Source organism: Zeus faber (genome assembly GCF_960531495.2).
Source record: "Zeus faber genome assembly, chromosome: 13".
Taxonomy (NCBI): domain Eukaryota; kingdom Metazoa; phylum Chordata; class Actinopteri; order Zeiformes; family Zeidae; genus Zeus; species Zeus faber.
This window is the reverse complement of record NC_137198.1, coordinates 277045-294946: the sequence shown is the minus strand read 5'-3', so window position 1 is coordinate 294946 and position 17902 is coordinate 277045. Positions and strand designations below refer to the sequence as shown.

General features: G+C 44.4%; 2 protein-coding genes across 5 annotated transcripts in view; both read left to right on the top strand.

Annotated features, from left to right (window-relative positions):
* Positions 1 to 78: 78 nt before the first annotated feature.
* pank2 (pantothenate kinase 2) lies at positions 79 to 8729 on the top strand. The gene is made up of 7 exons (XM_080013020.1): positions 79 to 330; positions 1046 to 1398; positions 2329 to 2582; positions 3654 to 3830; positions 4071 to 4194; positions 4658 to 4783; positions 6673 to 8729. Exons 1-7 carry the CDS (start codon positions 120 to 122, stop codon positions 6721 to 6723), a joined length of 1296 nt encoding a protein of 431 aa, XP_079869146.1. The 5' UTR covers positions 79 to 119; the 3' UTR covers positions 6724 to 8729.
* A 301-nt stretch (positions 8730 to 9030) lies between these two features.
* The window catches only part of loxl3b (lysyl oxidase-like 3b), a 31389-nt gene continuing 22517 nt past the window's right edge, over positions 9031 to 17902 (top strand). For all 4 annotated transcript variants that reach the window (XM_080013013.1, XM_080013014.1, XM_080013012.1 and 1 more), the window contains exons 1-3: positions 9031 to 9192; positions 13100 to 13426; positions 14136 to 14299. In XM_080013013.1, the coding sequence (XP_079869139.1) occupies positions 13108 to 13426; positions 14136 to 14299 (483 nt within the window). In that variant the 5' untranslated portion in view covers positions 9031 to 9192; positions 13100 to 13107. The remainder of the gene's footprint in view (positions 9193 to 13099; positions 13427 to 14135; positions 14300 to 17902) is intronic.

The following is a 17902-nucleotide window of genomic DNA, read 5'->3' as shown; positions in this document are numbered from 1 at the left end:
CCACAAGCGGCAGCGCTCGCTTTAGCCAGTTAGCCGCTGTAGCTAGTTAGCCGCTAGCTAGCTGGGATGTGACGTCAGCCCCGAACCGCAGCACATATGTGGCTCCTTATTTAACCCCAATGGCGTTCAACGGCCACCAACGCGACGACGGGGCCGCCGACGACGACTGCGAGACGCCCACGAAGCGCTCCGCGAAGGAAACGCCCAGCGGTGTCGCGGGCGAGCCGGGCGTCGAGGCGGCGGCGGCCGGGGGGAGCGCCGCCTCCGAGCGTCGAGCGTCCAACTCGACGCCGAGGCCTCGGAGAGACTCGGCGAGAAAGAGCAGGCCGCGTACGTACACGAGCAAAGGCGGGGGCTGTTTACCGGAGAGGGACGGTTACGCCTGAAGACCAGATTTCAGCGTATGGTCCCCCAAAAAAACCAACAAACACACGTTTAGAATTTATGTAAAAACGCGGCGATAAAATGATGTTAAAATGATGGGTTGCATTCAATAGAACATGCACTGCCATGTTCTGTTTTACAACAAGATGGCGTGTATAGTACACAGTGTACTGCTGCTTCATGGTGGAGACTGGGCCAAGATGAAAATATCAGCTTTATTTATCTATCCTGTCTGAGGCTATGTATTATTCACTATTTATTATCAGAGTTTAATGTGATTCCTATGTTTAAAAAAAAATTATATATATATATATATATATATATATATATATCATTATCCATTCAATGAAAATAATTGAGTGACGTTTTAATTAAATGAAATGTACACCGTACATGCAAGATTTAATGTTATATATTTATGCAATCCTTGCACAATTTTATATTCTTAGTAGAGCGTAAATTGTCGATACATCAGTTTTCACATTTTTAGATTAGGTTGTATATTGCCAAATCGTTTTTTTTTTTTGGTCTATTTTTCGGTTCTCCATATCTACTCTCATTACTTAATTGTTATTGCCTATTGTGAGCTGCTGTAACGCCAAGGTTCCCCGTTGGAGATGCACAAAGAACTGATCTATCTGCCTGCTGGTCCACCCTGCAGCCTTCCCCTGGTTTGGGATGGACATCGGGGGCACCCTGGTGAAGCTGGTCTACTTCGAGCCCAAAGACATCACAGCGGCTGAGGAGCAGGAGGAGGTGGAGAACCTTAAGAGCATCCGCCGCTACCTGACCTCCAACACGGCGTACGGCAAAACGGGAATCAGGGACGTCCACCTGGAGCTGCAGGACCTGACTCTGTGCGGCCGCACGGGGAACCTGCACTTCATCCGCTTCCCCACCCACGACCTGCCGGCCTTCCTGCAGATGGGCCGCAGCAAGCACTTCTCCAGCCTGCACACCACCCTCTGTGCCACCGGTGGCGGAGCGTACAAGTTTGAGTCTGATTTCCGCACGGTGGGTCTGCCGTTGTGTTTAAAATGGTGGTCAGAGATTTGCTGGTGCGATCCCCGGCTCCTCATGGTGGTGTGCTGAAGTGTCCTTGAGCAAGACACAGGATCCCTAACTGCTCCCAATGAGTACAATTGGTGACTTGCATCGCTGCCTGAATTCCCAAATTCTGCCTTGAGAGTGTGTGTGTGTGTGTGTGTGTGTGTGTGTGTGTGTGTGTGTGTGTGTGTGTGTGTGTGTGTGTGTGTGTGTGTGTGTGTGTGTGTGTGAGTGTTGTTAATGCTGGGTCTACTGAGTCACAGAATTACTTTTTGAGTGGTTCACCCCAGGTCCAAAATTAAGTCTCAGCCAAAAGATAATGTGACATGAGTTTTGTGTGGAAATACAGAGCGATCACTGAAATTAGGGATGGAAGTGTCTCTGTTTTTCAATGCAGATACAGATTCTAAATATTGAATTGTACAGTCTGGATTGAGACTTTATTTGGGCTCATTATAACCTAATGATTGACATGTCATCCATTTGTCTTCATTCCAGAACATGCTTTAACATTCAGGCTCAAAAGAAACTTGAGAATCGAGTGACTTCCTTAATATCTGACATGGATTTCATGTTGGTATCAGTTTTTTGTGTTTTAGGATGTTCTGACTTAACAATACCTAATTGCAGCCTGCTGTTGGACCTGTATCAGATTCTAGAATCCTTCTGTCCATCCTTATGAGAAAAGATAAAAAGAGATGAGTGTATTCTGTCTTAAAAGTGGATGTCGATTGTGAAAGAGGACGTGGAAATGTGCTAACTGTGCTGTCACATTACACTTCTTTTCGGCTGCTGCTTTTCTGTCCCTTCCTTCCCCCTCCCCCCATTTCCTGCCTCTTTGTGTTTTCCCTCCATTCCGGAATAACGTTCCCCGTGTTCTCTCCTTCCTGAGAGCAGATGGCCGACCTGCAGCTCCACAAGCTGGACGAACTGGACTGTCTGATCCGCGGCGTGCTGTACATTGACTCGGTGGTATCCAGCGGCCTGTCAGAGTGCTACTACTTCGAGAACCCCACAGACCCGGACAGCTGCGTCCAGCGGCCCTACACGCTGGAGAACCCCTACCCCCTGCTGCTGGTCAACATAGGGTCCGGGGTCAGCATCCTGGCCGTCTACTCCGAGAACAACTACAAGCGAGTCACTGGGACCAGGTGGAGATCAGGGACATGGAATAACTTTATCTGACGCGGGGGCGGCTTTTTAGATTAAAAGTACTCCAGGACGGTTGAGGGTGATATATCCATCATATGATATGACAGTAGATATCGTCTGGGCTCAATCAGGATGTTGTTAAATCTTGTCTTTAAGGTTGCATTACAGTCAATTAATGTAACATCATAGATTTTCTAGCTATCAATTCTCGTAATATCCACATTACTAATGATTGTTCCTCAAACATTACTTGTGTGGGAATATCTTAGGAAAGCGCCACCCTCAAAATATTGGCAAATAATCGATATCAAGGTATTGGTTAAAAATATTTTATTTGATTTTGTCAATCACCAACCCTGCTTGCGGGGGTGGGTTCTTCGATGAAAAGTATTATAAGTAGGTCTAGGGAACATATTTGATGGAATACCATTATGGCTTTTACAGTTCAGTCATGGTACAATAACAGGGTAATTATGTGTTTTCTTTTTTTAATACGATCAAAGAATTCAATATTGCAGCAGTATCATAAATAACTGACAATGTGGAAATAAAGACACAAGAGGCAACTTTACATTTGTGTAAAGTTACACTGCTGTTACACCATGAAATACAAGCTCCCCAGCCCTAATTGGAAGCTTATTAGAACCCTCTGCTGTTTACAACAGACAGGCTTATTTTTAGCTGAGATAATAACCCAGTTATCCGCCACAGTTCTGCTGTGCCTCACACAGTATCTTCTACCATAAACCTCTCAAAATCCATTCACCCTCCACAACTAAATGGCAGGTTTTGTGTTGCACTTGGTGTGGGATTTTTGTATTGAGTATTCTCAGATATCAATACTCTGATGTTGCTGTTTTAGCCTGCCATCCAATACCAGCATCAGTCCATCTCTAATTATACACACTAAAAATATGTTCTGTTTGTATCTTTGCTTGAACTGTGTGTGTGTGTGTGTGTGTGTGTGTGTGTGTGTGTGTGTGTGTGTGTGTGTGTGTGTGTGTGTGTGTGTGTGTGTGTGTGTGTGTGTGTGTGTGTGTGTGTGTGTGTGTGTTTTTTCGTGTTCCCAGCCTGGGTGGTGGGACCTTCTTGGGTCTGTGTTGCCTCCTGACTGGGTGCTCCACCTTCGAGGAGGCCCTGGAGATGGCCTCTCTAGGGGAGAGCACCCGGGTGGACAAGCTGGTGCGGGACATCTATGGCGGAGACTACGGGCGCTTTGGTCTGCCGGGGTGGGCCGTGGCCTCTAGGTGAGGAGGGGGGAAAAAAAAAATTATATATATATATATATATATATATATATATATATATATATATATATATATATATATATATATATATAAAATTAGTTGTATTTATTTTCAGCGTTGTCTCAATTTAAAATACAATTCATTTTTCAGCGTTCTCTTATTTGTAAATTGATTGTTTTCTTGTAATGGAATTTGTCTGGTTTCATTTATTTGCGTATTCTCATCCTGTTTCCCTGCCAGCTTTGGGAACATGATGTCCAAGGAGAAGAGGGATTCTGTGTCCAAAGAGGATCTTGCCCGAGCAACACTGGTCACCATCACCAACAACATCGGTTCCATTACCAGAATGTGTGCTCTCAATGAGGTGCTAAGAAATTGCCTTTTGCCAGATAGTTTATGTTTTATCAGGAATGAGGGCAGACAGATCAAAGTTCATTTTCAGATAAATTTTACAAAATTAAATTTGTCATATTTCAATTTTGAACCAATGGTCCAACTTTTGTGTGTTTTGTACGTTTATTGCAAAGGGCGGTGTCCATTGATCCATGGGCTGCCAGTTGAGTAGAGCTGTTCTGTGGTTGGGTGGTGTTTCCTCTTTGCCTTCAGCCTCTTTACGGTGCTGCCTTGTGGAATCTGGATCAAGCAGCATTGTACAGGGCTATGAGGGCACAGAGGTTTGGCTGCAATATCTTTGCCTTGATTTCTCCTTGTTTCAGTGGATTCACAGGTGTGAACTGCGCTAGAGAAAAGTCCAGAAAACAAACTAAAATGAATAAAAAGCCATCCCTGAAACATGTCTTACCTGTCAATGTTCTTCTTCTTCTCAGAACATTGAGAGAGTGGTGTTTGTGGGGAACTTCCTGAGGGTAAACACCCTGTCCATGAAGCTGCTGGCCTACGCCATGGACTACTGGTCCAAAGGTCAACTCAAAGCCCTGTTCCTCCGACACGAGGTGAGCGACCGGGCCAAATTAAAGGTTCTGTTGGCGCAAAATGGGCTAGAGGAGCCCACTTTAGGCAAGTCCTTCTGTGTAATACGGATGTAACGGTATATTGTTTTAAGGTATACTGCGGTATCAAGCAACCACGGTTCTGAACCGTCAGCCTTTCCCTGTTACACTGTGCTCACGGTATAAGTTTATGTTGCGAAATTGAAGATGAGAGGAAAAGAAGAGAAGAAAGAAAGCCCTAGAGAAGTGAACTTATGTGATCGCTGCACGGTACCAGACGGTGTAATGTTGTAATACTCCATCTAAGAGACATCATTCAAGAGAGATTGAAGAAGTTTATTTGTCGCATACATATATGTACATACGTTCATACATACATGCAGTGAAATGTCTTCACAACGCACCCGGAGATTATGCACAATAGTTTCTAAACAGAACATAATAGCTAACCTAATTCCTATCTAGCAACTACCTGAACTACTACTATCACTACTATCCAGTTGGTGCTTTTCCCCAAGCGCTGCGTTCCAACATCTTTGTTTACACTTGCTCCCATGCGCGCAAGTAACATAAGGCACGTGTCGTTAAAATATTGCCGTGACGCAGTTCTTCCTCGTTTTGCTGCTCCTGTGAACTTGAGAGCGCTGACAAGTGCCTTCTGTACTGCACCGCATCAGAGGCTTTACCACGGCTTTTATTTTTCAGTATGAACTATTTATTCATTGAATATACAGATAACAAATGGGGGAACAATGTATAAATACCTGAAATACCATATACCGGGGTATTTTGATAGATAACCATGGTTTGAATTATGGGTTGGTTTTGGACAAAACCGGTAAAAACAACATGTCGGGGGGGTTGAAACATTTATACATCCTTCTTATCGAACAGTTCACGGAGAATCTGATCGATCGATCGATCGATATATATCTAACAGTATTGATCGGTCAAAATTCCTATTGTCGGTTTACGGTTATTTATTAACATCCCTACATTGAATGAAACAAAAAAGCCCTGTGTGTAACGGGCACACATGTTTTCAAGGTTACTACCATGTAATATGTGTTTTCAAGGTTACTACCATGTAATATGTGTTTTCAAGGTTACTACCAAGTAATATGTGTGTTTTCAGGGTTACTACTGTGTGTGTGTGTGTGTGTGTGTTTTCAGGGTTACCACCATGTAGTGTGTGTGTGTTTTTTTTTTTTTTTAACTGTTTAACTAATAGTATTAGTCGGTCAAAATTCCTATTGTCGGTTTACGGTTATTTATTAACGTCCCTACATTGAATGAAACAAAAAAGCCCTGTGTGTAACGGGCACACATTTTTTCAAATGGCCTCTAGGTGAGGAGGGAGGAAAAAATTATAAAAGGCGGAAAAAAAACTGCCCCTGGAAGCGTGTCCTCAGACCATGTAATATGTGTGTTTTCAAGGTTACTACCATGTAATGTGTTTTCAGGTGTGTGTGTGTGTGTGTGTGTGTGTGTGTGTGTGTGTGTGTGTGTGTGTGTGTGTGTGTGTGTGTGTGTGTGTGTGTGTGTGTGTGTGTGTGTGTGTGTGTTTTCATGGTTACTACCATGTTGTGTGTGTGTGTGTGTGTGTTTGTTTCCATGGTTACTACCGTGTGTGTGTGTGTGTGTGTGTGTGTGTGTGTTTTCATGGTTTCTACCGTGTGTGTGTGTGTGTGTGTGTGTGTGTGTGTTCATGGTTACTACCATGTTGTGTGTGTGTGTGTGTGTGTTTGTTTCCATGGTTACTACCGTGTGTGTTTGTTTCCATGGTTACTACCGTGTGTGTGTGTGTGTGTGTGTGTGTGTGTGTGTGTGTGTGTGTGTGTGTGTGTATTCAGGGTTACCACCATGTAATGTGTGTGCGTGTGTGTTTTCAGGGTTACTTTGGGGCTGTTGGAGCTCTGCTGGAGCTCCTCAATCCGTCCTGAATGAAGCTACAAAAGTCCTTTCTCTGCTGCTCAAAGATTTTCACACCGAAGAAGACTGTTGAAAATAACCCGGCTGGGAGGGCCCCGCCCGCCTCGTGTGGTGGGCGGGGGCCGCTGGCTTGTCTCCTCACTGGCGGTCAACAAGCATTGTTTTGTGTTTGTATGTTTGTTTCCACTGTCCAGTTGGCTTGAAAAACTGTGAACAGTGTCCCGGAGTGTGTTGTTTCGGACCCTAAGCTCAGGATTTATTTCAATTGTTTTATGCCGTGGCTTGGGTGCAAGGCTCCATGTGTGGCATCTCAAATGCAGATCTTGTTTCTGGCAGACTGCAAACTAAGACAGAAATTGTGTGGAACCTTTTATTCCAAAGGAAATTCACCATAATTGCCTAAAAGGCTTTGATTGAAATGCGTCTGATGTCAGTTGGCATTTAATCCTCATAGCAAAGTCCTGTTTAGAGATAGACTTTAAGATCAGTTGATTCTCTAGGGTGGGCTCACCTTTAGGATCTTGGCAAGTTAAAATGGTACAGTCAATGCTCTTTTCAGTTTGTTTCGTTTGCCTCGTGATCCGGTCGTAATCGTCCCAGAGAAGTAAGCTCCGTCCATTTGGTACAACCAGGGTGTTCAACAAATCACTGAGAATCTTTTGAATTGATTGATATTTTTAGTGTCCATGACTTGTTTGACTTCATTTTTCTTGACTCTCATGAAGTGTTCATCAGGGATATGTGATTTGTCAAATACCGAGGAAAGAGCACATAATTTGGTCGATTTACGAGCTATCTGTCCAAATCAGCGCTTCACAACATTTTTTTTTTTCTGCCGCGGCACACTTTTTATTTTTTTAAACTGAAAAAATCCCACCGCGTTGTATCACCCTGATAACCACTACAAACCACACAAACACACGGGCCACAACTGAAAAGACGCTTGTTGTGATGATTCCAGAGCTTGTAAGTATTCCGACGGGAACTGATTAATTAATGATGAACTAGTACAGTTTTGATCTTGCAACACAGGAGCTAATTCCCATTGTAATTAGTGTTTTTAAGTGGAATTCGAAAGAATTTGAAAGATTTTGACAGCACACCTGGTGTGCTATGGCACCGTGTTTGGAAAACAGTGATGTGAATGTTGGTACCTGGTAAACACCATGGTGGCTCAGCAGTTCCTTCAAAGAGCCCTCGGACCCCGGTTTGGGAACCCCTGCCTTATAGGTATGTTTGAATTGACACATCGGATGTTTCATCATGCAGCCAGACTATATGTGTATGTTGCTTCTATTTTAGTTTAAAAAAAAGACTATCCCGGTGCAATAACTTGTCGGGGGGCCGGCGTGTTACCATGACCCATATTTTAAAGATTTTACCTGGACTCTCAGACACAACGGGCCCAATTATGATACCCAATCAGGATTCCTCAAGTGTTAATGTGATTTTAAGAGCTGTAAGTAATGTTACCAACTATTCTGCCTCTGTCGTTGATGGAAGAACATGCTTATTTTAATGTGATTAGTCACACTTAACACCTGAAATTGGTGTAAAGATGCAACTTTCCGGTCATTGTGGGATTTTTTTCTTTTTAATTTTAAGTAATCAAACTTCCAAAGCACTTTCTAAAAATGCATTGTCAGGTTGACACGACCCTTGTTACTGAATTTGATCTGTTTTCAAGCGTGTTTTAACAAAAACGGGTGCACATTTGGGAGGACCAGGGACCATATCAAACAGAGACTAGACCAACATCTCAAGGTGGTTCATCTTTTTTATTTGGGCTTTAGACTCTTTCTTTTTTTTGTTGTTTTTTTTTTTAAGTGCCTAAATAGTAATATTTGTTTTTCCTGATGACAATCATTTTGAAGACCTAGGCTTTTGTTAATCACCAAAGACTAAAGTCTCCCTCTGTTGGTGGCATCTGGAACCACACCAAAAACGGATCCATTACAGAATGTCAACGTTTGGATTGAAATGTTTTATCTAAATAAAATCTATTCATACAAATGTGGACAGATGACGTGTTGCATTTTGAATGTGTTCAAGCCATTATTAGAAATCATCTCTTTATTGATTTATTGTATGCATTTCAGACTCGCAAGAAACACGATAACCATAAACAACAAAAACCTTAGGGCACATTTAAAAACACCAACCCAAAATCGAATTGGGAACTATTGGACATTATGCAAGGATTTAAGAAGTTTGAGAATGAAAGGTTCAGTGTTGCAGATCCAGCCCTCAGAGCTGCAACTGCAGCCTCCTCCTCCTCAGCTGGAGCTGCAGCCTCCTCCTCCTCTGTACAGCTGGCACTCTGAGCTGGAGGGAGCCCTTTCTGCTGGAAGATGAATTAACGCCCATTGGGATTATTTGTTGTATGCATTTTGTGGGATTGCCAAATTGGATTAATTGGGGGTGGGGGGAGAAACCGTCCCACTGCAATTTGTTCAGGCTCCTTACACTGGAAACATAAGGTAAGACAAAAATGATGCGTAAAATAGTATGAGAGAATGCAAGTGAAGCAGAAACATACAAAGAAAAGGCCTCAAAGGAAAGTGAAGTTAAGAGTCACATCTCATTTTCAACCACTTGTGAAAGTGATGTAAAATATCAGCTTTAAAACTCAAAGCTCAACAGCCTTTACTGTAATATGAACCAGGGACTTTTTTTTTTTTTTTTTTTGTTCTCAGAATTCTGAATGAGTCTTAAAATGTAGAAATCTGGAAAGATCAACTGCATGGATATGTCTGTTTTAAAATGTTTATTTATATATATATATATATAAATATATATATATATATTTATTTTTTTCTATTATTTTAGACCCTTTGAAAGTCCCCATGTGTTTTAGGTTTTCCACTTGTGGTTTGCATGGTTTATATCTTCTCAGGTTCCATGCAAGTGTTCGCTTGCTTATATCTATGTTTACTTGAAAATAATCGGGACAATCGTTTGAAAAAATCTAAATATTTGTTTATACTTTGTTCACAATATTTACAGTATATAAGATACTCAACTTTATGAGTGATGGTGGTAGAATGTTGAGAGACTTTGGAGTCAAATGCTAAATCACATGAAGAGAAGATAAGTGGGGACACCTTTTTTGGGGGATGGGTCCTTATCCAGAGCTTGGTCTGCCAAGGGGGTCTTGTCTGATATACAGAAAGTATATTGAATTAATTCAGGGAAGAGAATACGAGAGTAGTGTGCTGGAGAAATGGGAATGTACGGACCAAAAGACTGTGCAGTGACTCATGTAAAGAAGTGATAGCCTTTTCCTGACCTGCTCCTTGAGCACTTAGGTATGAGGGAGGATCAGGGTTGGTGTGTGTGTGTGTCCATGTGTCTGTGCACTGTGAAATCGGCCTCAGACGCTGCAGTCAGCCTCAGACATGTTTTGGAAAGTGCATGTTAAATCTGTGCTTTGGACACACACACCACACTACTGTATCCGTCACACTGTCGGAGCAACACCCCACCCGCCCAAAACCTGCAGTCATCAATAGCTGGTCTATGTGCCACTTGGTTGGCTGGAAGACTGGAAGCTTTAAGAGAGCCAATTTAATATTTTTTTGGTGCCTGCTGGATCGTCCAGGCAACCAAAAAAAAACCATAAAATATTGCAGATTGGTTATTCAATAGCATATTGTGAGTTTATTGGAATAATAATCACATCACTGTGTATGCCTCGCCGTCTCTTAACTGAGTCCCAATTTTCACATTTATGACACATTACAAAAAGGTTTTAGAGATTTCAGAGTCATTTTTCTCAATATTCAGTTCAAACATTCACATGGAAGTATGGAGGAAGACCCAAAAATATTACGAGACAGCCCTCGAAGGATTAATTGGTCAAATACAGCTTTATCCTCATGTCTGAAGTGATGGTCATTTATACAGATTTTAAAACCTGGTGCATTTCAAACACGGTAGTAACCCAAAATACTAAAATTGACATTTGAGATGATTTCATTGACTTCTTGAAAGAATATCCCAGATATCCCAGACACCATTTGGCCGGCGTGGAGGCGTTGTGTCTTTAAAAGTCTCCTGTTATTCTTTCTCCACAAAGGAGTAAACAGCGTCCAGATGGTTCATATCAGGCTCCCGCTCCGTCTGACTGCAGCTCCACTCCGGGAGGAGGAGGAGGAAGCCAGTGCATACTGTGCAAACGACACCGCGCTAAATATAAACCCAGAACAATCTGAGCGTCTGGAATGCCGCCGCCAGCATACAGCGGTTGGAAAGTGGCAAAATGTCCTTTTGAAAGGTTTGGCAGTGATTTGCCTCCACCAAACACGTTCTATGTCAAGTCAAAGGGTTTGTTTCATGACCTGTGAAGTCCCCTGCTTCACGCCCCATCGACTCATTGTTTTCATATTTAGGGATCACCGTCCGTCTCTCTCTCCTTTAGTGTAAATGGGAGTGGAGTAAATCAGTCATCGGGTATCAGACGCTTTGCTGGTTTTATCCCTCTGGTGTCTCTGGAGCGACACGTTTAACCCTGACCACGCTGATCAACTGTGTGAGACGCTGAATGAAGAAGCATGGATGGTGAAGTGCTCTGAGCTGCCATAGTGGAGATGAAGCCAGTGTCCGTGCAGCGGACGGAGCGGGTGGTGTGGAAGAACGACTCCACTCTTCTCTCAGATTCAACACGGGGAAATGTAATTCTATGTGACAGACATGGAGAGAGGACACAGGACGCAGGACATAGGATGCAGGACGCAGGATGCAGGACATAGGATCATTTACATTTACATTTAGTCATTTATCAGACGCTTTTATCCAAAGCGACTTACAAGGGAGAATAACATTGAAGCTACATTGCGACAGAGACATTAGTGTAACAATAAATACTGCAAGGTAGTGCTAAGTAATTGTAGGTTTGGACAGGAGGTACTCACTGAAGAGCTGGGTCTTCAAGTGCTTCTTAAAGACAGAGGGAGGTCCCTGCTCTGGTCGTTTTTGGCAGCTCGTTCCCCCAACAAGGAGCTACAAATGAGAATAACCTGGATTGCCGTGGTTGTATGGCCGGCAGAGCCAGGCGACGCTCATTTGATGAGCGCAGCATCCGGGGGGTAACGTGCTTTTACAAGAGCATTTAAGTAGGTGGGAGCATTCCCAACAATCACTCTGTAGGCAGCATCAGAGACTCGAACTTGATGCCAGCGGCTACAGGTAACCAAGCGGCTACAGGTAACCGAGCGGCTTCAGGTAACCGAGCGGCTACAGGTAACCGAGCGGCTACAGGTAACCGAGCGGCTTCAGGTAACCGAGCGGCTACAGGTAACCAAGCGGCTTCAGGTAACCAGTGGAGCTGGATGAGCAGCGGAGTGACGTGTGCCCTCTTTGGCTGGTTGAACACCAGTCACGCCGCCGCATTCTGTATCATCTGCAGTGGCTTCACCGCACAGGCCTCAAGCCTGTTAAGAGAGCGTTGCAGTAGTCGAGACGGGACATCACCAAGGTTTGTAGCAGCAGTTGAGTGGCATATTGGCTCAGGTACAGCCTGACTTTTTGGATGTTGAATAGTGCGAAGCGGCAGGACCGGGAGACGGCGGCAACATGGTCCCAGAATGTCAGTTGGTCATCAATAATGACACCTAGATTCCTTGCAGCCTTGGTAGGAACAAGAGGATAGGAACATAGGATGCAGGAAATAGGATGCAGGACATAGGGTGCAGGACATAGGATGCAGGACGCAGGACGTCTCTTGCACCTTGAGCAGATGCAGATGGAAGAGCGTGAAAAACACAAACATCTGATCAAGTTCCAGACGCTTAATGAAGAGGATGAGAAACATGGAAAGAACTGATTGAGTTCTGACTGAGGACAGGGTTTATGAATGAAAGTAGTAACCGTGTTAGATGATGTCAGATGAGGTCGGATGATGTCGATGACGTTGGGTGATGTCAGATGATGTCAGATGTCAGATGTCAGATGATGTTAGATGATGTCAGATGATGTTAGATGATGTCAGATGTCAGATATTAGATGATGTCAGATGATGTTAGATGATGTCAGATGATGTTAGATGATGTTAGATGATGTCAGATGTCAGATGTTAGATGATGTCAGATGTTAGATGATGTCAGATGATGTTAGATGATGTCAGATGTCAGATGTTAGATGATGTCAGATGATGTTAGATGATGTCAGATGTTAGATGATGTCAGATGATGTGAGATGATGTTAGATGATGTCAGATGTTCTTCACTTGTTGAAATCCTATCAGACGAATGGGGCCTGGGGGTGGAGGTGGGTCGGGGGTGTCACACCCGGCCCAATGTCGCACTAAATGTGTCCCGGATCCTTTGGCTTTAGGAAGCAGGACGGTCCAGATCCTTTGTCTTATCTACTCCCTCCCTCCACCTACAGCTCAAGTGATGGAGAAGCAGCATCTCTCCACGCTCCTTGTATTAGCTCTGTGGTTGTCCTCCGGCCTCGCTCAGACCACTCCGCCGCCGGCAGCTTCGGCCTCGGCCCCGCCCTCCACCGCGCCCCAGGGCGAGCGCCTAAAGTTCAGGCTGCAGGGATACCCCCGGAAGCACAACGAGGGGCGGGTGGAGATCTTCTACAAGGGCGAGTGGGGCACCATCTGCGACGACGACTTCTCTCTGGCCAACGCCAACGTGCTCTGCCGCCAGCTGGGCTTCGTGTCGGCCACGGGATGGACGCACAGCGCCAAGTACGGCAAAGGCCAAGGTGAGAGGACTGCTGCTGCTGCAGCCTGCGTCCTTTAACTTCAGCACACGCCGCTCGTCTAAAGCAGTGTCGCTCTATAGACGGGCAGCTCACAGGAATAAACGCCATGCAACCAGCTTTCACAGTTTGCATCTATGCATATGTCTGTTTTATTTATATATTGTGTATATTTTAGAGACTTTTTGAATGGGCCTTTACAGACTATTATTTGATCCCAAAATCATTGCCAATGTCAGACAAAATGGTGTTTGTCATTTTTTAGCTCAGTAAATAAATCTTATGATGGCCAGATGAACAAAATCCATTTTTCTATCCAACCCTGAAGAGGAATACACGGCAGAGGGGAACATGGATGGTAAGATGGATGGATGGTATCGAAGGGCCTTGTAGTCATTCACACATTTCGTTTTTCATAGGCTCCTCTTTTATTTCTCAGTGGATTGTCCTGTAAGCACCACCCACCCGCTTCACCAAGTAGAGCCAAACAAACGCAAGAATTAATATACAAACGGCCAAAAGTATTTGCCCAGATATTAGATCCTAATTACATGGGATTCCCAAGGATAGTCCCCCAACATGGTCTCTTCTGGGGGTGGGGTCTTGAGGAGCTGACCTCCCAGCTCCACGACAAAGCCATTAAGTGAGAACATTCCTCTCCCGGCAAGCAGCCTCCTGGCCGCCATGTTGAGCGGTCTGCCCTCCCTCGCAGGCAGGATCTGGCTGGACAACGTGCTGTGTAACGGAGGCGAGAGGAGCATCGAGGCGTGCAGGTCCCGCGGCTGGGGGAACAGCGACTGCACACACGACGAGGACGCCGGCGTGGTCTGCAAGGACGAGCGCATTCCCGGATTCGTGGACTCCAACGTCATCGACGTAAGGATGACGGCGTCTTTTTGATCCAGATGTTGTTGTTTTTTTTTTTGTTTTTTTTCTGTTTCTTGGAAGACCATGATGTCAGACCCCCATAAAGCCACAAACACAGTGAAAAGTGTGGTTAAAGTTATGAGTTGGGAATGGAAGTTTATTGAAGTATAGTGAACGCCCCCCTCCCTGCAGACTATCTGCGAGTCCACGTGGAAGGTGTTCTCCACCCGGCAGGACCCCGCCCGCAGCTCCTATCACACATATGATGTCAATCAGCTCCTTTACATGCAGTAGGTTTCCACTGGTTTGAGGTGAAGCAGTGGATGGAAAGGCCTCACAGCCACAGATGATCACACGCTGCATTATGGTGCAATCGCAGCCCAGAGCTTTGAGGATGGGGGTCGGGACCAAAGGGTCGTTGGGTCAAATGGATCCTTGTGGTCTCCCCCACCGAGGTACAAATTCACAATAGTAATTCCCAGTGTCGGTATCTAGTTGACAACAATCAAACATAACACGAGACTGTACCTGACGGCTTTCAGGATGAAGGGTGACCTGTGGTGCCAAAAATAACTCACATTTTTGGAAAGATAAAAAAGCAAAAATATTCTGTAGAAGTACCACTACTACTGGCAGTGCTATCTGTGGTATATTGTGATTTTGATGATTTAGTGTCTAATCTCTAGTTAGGGAGGTAACAGTGAAACTAGGATCCAAACAGTCGTTACTGGACATTGTCTAATTGTGCCAACCTCCTGTAAATGAAATAACAGTGCAGTTTAACTATTAATCATTTTGCTGAAGGACCCCCGAGGGTCCCCAGACCTGACGTTGAGAACCACTGACAACCAGATTACAATGATATACTCAATAAATGAATTCTGTCCATCCACAATAGAGTCTATCCATGGGTCTGACCCATCCCTGGATATCCCCACAGCTCCGTCCTTCCTCCTCTGGAGAGTGACCACAGCCAGGTGAACAGGGTCTGCATGGGAGCTCCCTGCAAGCTGCTGAAACTCTGCCTCCGTCCCATTCTTCTTGCTCATTAAAAGATGGGTTTCATAAAAAAGGAAGAGTAAAAAAAAAGAAACACAATTCTCAATCTGAACCTTTGCCCCTGTTTCTGGCCCCCTCCCCCACAGGGAGGGAGTCCTCTGTGAAATGTGGCATCACTCTTTTCCACTCAACCACAATGAGGTGACTCACTTCAAACACTGGCGCTCACACACTCACATTTCCCATATATGAGCGGTTAGAGAGTCCTGAAGCCAAGATGATCACTCTCTGCTCCGGCTGTGACTCACTCCGCTCTGTTCAACTCTTTCAAAGGTATTTTAACAGATGCACCAGGAATGAGGTCATTCCACATTAAAAGACACAGAATGTGCTTGATTCGTTAGAAATATGGGAAAACGTGTGTGTGTGTGCGTGCGTGCGTGCGTGCGTATAGACTGGTGTGTTATTTCCACTAGATCTGGGGGAACCCAAACTTTTTCACCCCACCCCCTAAAAAGCTCTTGGTTTCACACTTGACCGAAAGTATCACTACTGACAAAAAGTGCAAATCTCACAAAAAATAACGTAATTAATTGAGTATTAAGTGATTTGAGTATATCATTTATTTTTTAATAAATAGATAATATTATTAATAAAAATATCCAAAAAAATAAATCATTTTGCTGTTGTCCTGCAATTCCTTTGAGGATCCCTAGTGTGCCGCTGACCCCAGTTTTGGAACCCCCTGAACTCAATCTAAAAGATCTGTTTTTCGCTCCAGACTTCAGCTGCATTTGTTCATCGTTAAGTTTTTAATCACGTGTAACTCTGAAGGAATGATCCAGCGTTTGGAGTTGAGACAAAGCTGAAATGACCGAACTGAAAGGTACAGTGGGGCAAAAAAGTATTTAGTCAGCCCCCAATTGTGCAAGTTCTCCCACTTAAAATGATGAGAGAGGCCTGTTATTTTCATCATAGGTTCACCTCAACTATGAGAGACAAAATGAGGGAAAAAATCCAGAAAATCACATTGTCTGATTTTTAAAGAATTTATTTGCAAATTATGGTGGAAAATAAGTATTTGGTCAATAACAAAAGTTCATCTCAATACTTTGTTATATACCCTTTGTTTGCAATGACAGAGGTCAAACGTTTTCTGTAAGTCTTCACAAGGTTTTCACACACTGTTGCTGGTATTTTGGCCCATTCCTCCATGCAGATCTCCTCTAGAGCAGTGATGTTTTGAGGCTGTCGCTGGGCAACACTGACTTTCAACTCCCTCCAAAGAATTTCTATGGGGTTGAGATCTGGAGACTGGCTAGGCCACTCCAGGACCTTGAAATGCTTCTCACGAAGCCACTCCTTCGTTGCCCGGGCGGTGTGTTTGGGATCATTGTCATGCTGAAAGACCCAGCCACGTTTCATCTTCAATGCCCTTGCTTATGGAAGGAGGTTTTCACTCAAAATCTCACGATACATGGCCCCATTCATTCTTTCCTTTACACGGATCAACCGTCCTGGTCCCTTTGAAGAAAAACAGCCCCAAAGCATGTTTCCACCCCCATGCTTCACAGTAGGTATGGTGTTCTTTGGATGCAACTCAGCTTTCTTTCTCCTCCAAACACGACAAGTTGAGTTTTTACCAAAAAGTTCTATGTGGGTTTCATCTGACCATATGACATTCTCCCGATCCTCTTCTGGATCATCCAAATGCTCTCTAGCAAACTTCAGACGGGGCTGGACATGTACTGGCTTAAGCAGGGGGACACGTCTGGCACTGCAGGATTTGAGTCCCTGGCGGCGTAGTGTGTTACTGATGGTAGCCTTTGTTACTTTGGTCCCAGCTCTCTGCAGGTCATTCACTAGGTCCCCCCGTGTGGTTCTGGGATGTTTGCTCACCGTTCTTGTGATCGTTTTGACCCCACGGGGTGAGATCTTGCGTGGAGCCCCAGATCGAGGGAGATTATCAGTGGTCTTGTATGTCTTCTATTTTCTAATAATTGCTCCCACAGTTGATTTCTTCACAACAAGCTGCTTACCTACTGCAGATTCGGTCTTCCCAGCCTGGTGCAGGTCTACAATTTTTTTCTGGTGTCCTTTGACAGCTCTTTGGTCTTGGCCATAGTGGAGTTTGGAGTGTGACTGTCTGAGGTTGCGGACAGGTGTCTTTTATACTGATAACGAGTTCAAATAGGTGCCATTAATACAGGTAACGAGTGGAGGACAGAGGAGCCTCTTAAAGAAAAAGTTACAGGTCTGTGAAAGCCAGAAATCTTGCTTGTTTGTAGGTGACCAAATACTTATTTTACAGAGGAATTTACCAATTAATTCATTAAAAAATCCTACAATGTGATTTCCTGGATTCTTTCCCCCCATTCTGTCTCTCATAGTCGAAGTGAACCTATGATGAAAATAACAGGCCTCTCTCATCTTTTTAAGTGGGAGAACTTGCACAATTGGTGGCTGCTGTGGCACGGTGGCGCGGTGGCACGGTGGCGCAGTGCACTGCACTGCTGCCTCACAGCAAGAAGGTCCTGGGTTCGATTCCCGCCTGGGGCGCTGTTGGCACCGTGCTCCGGCGGGTTATCTTCCAAAAAAACAGGAGCCTTTCTG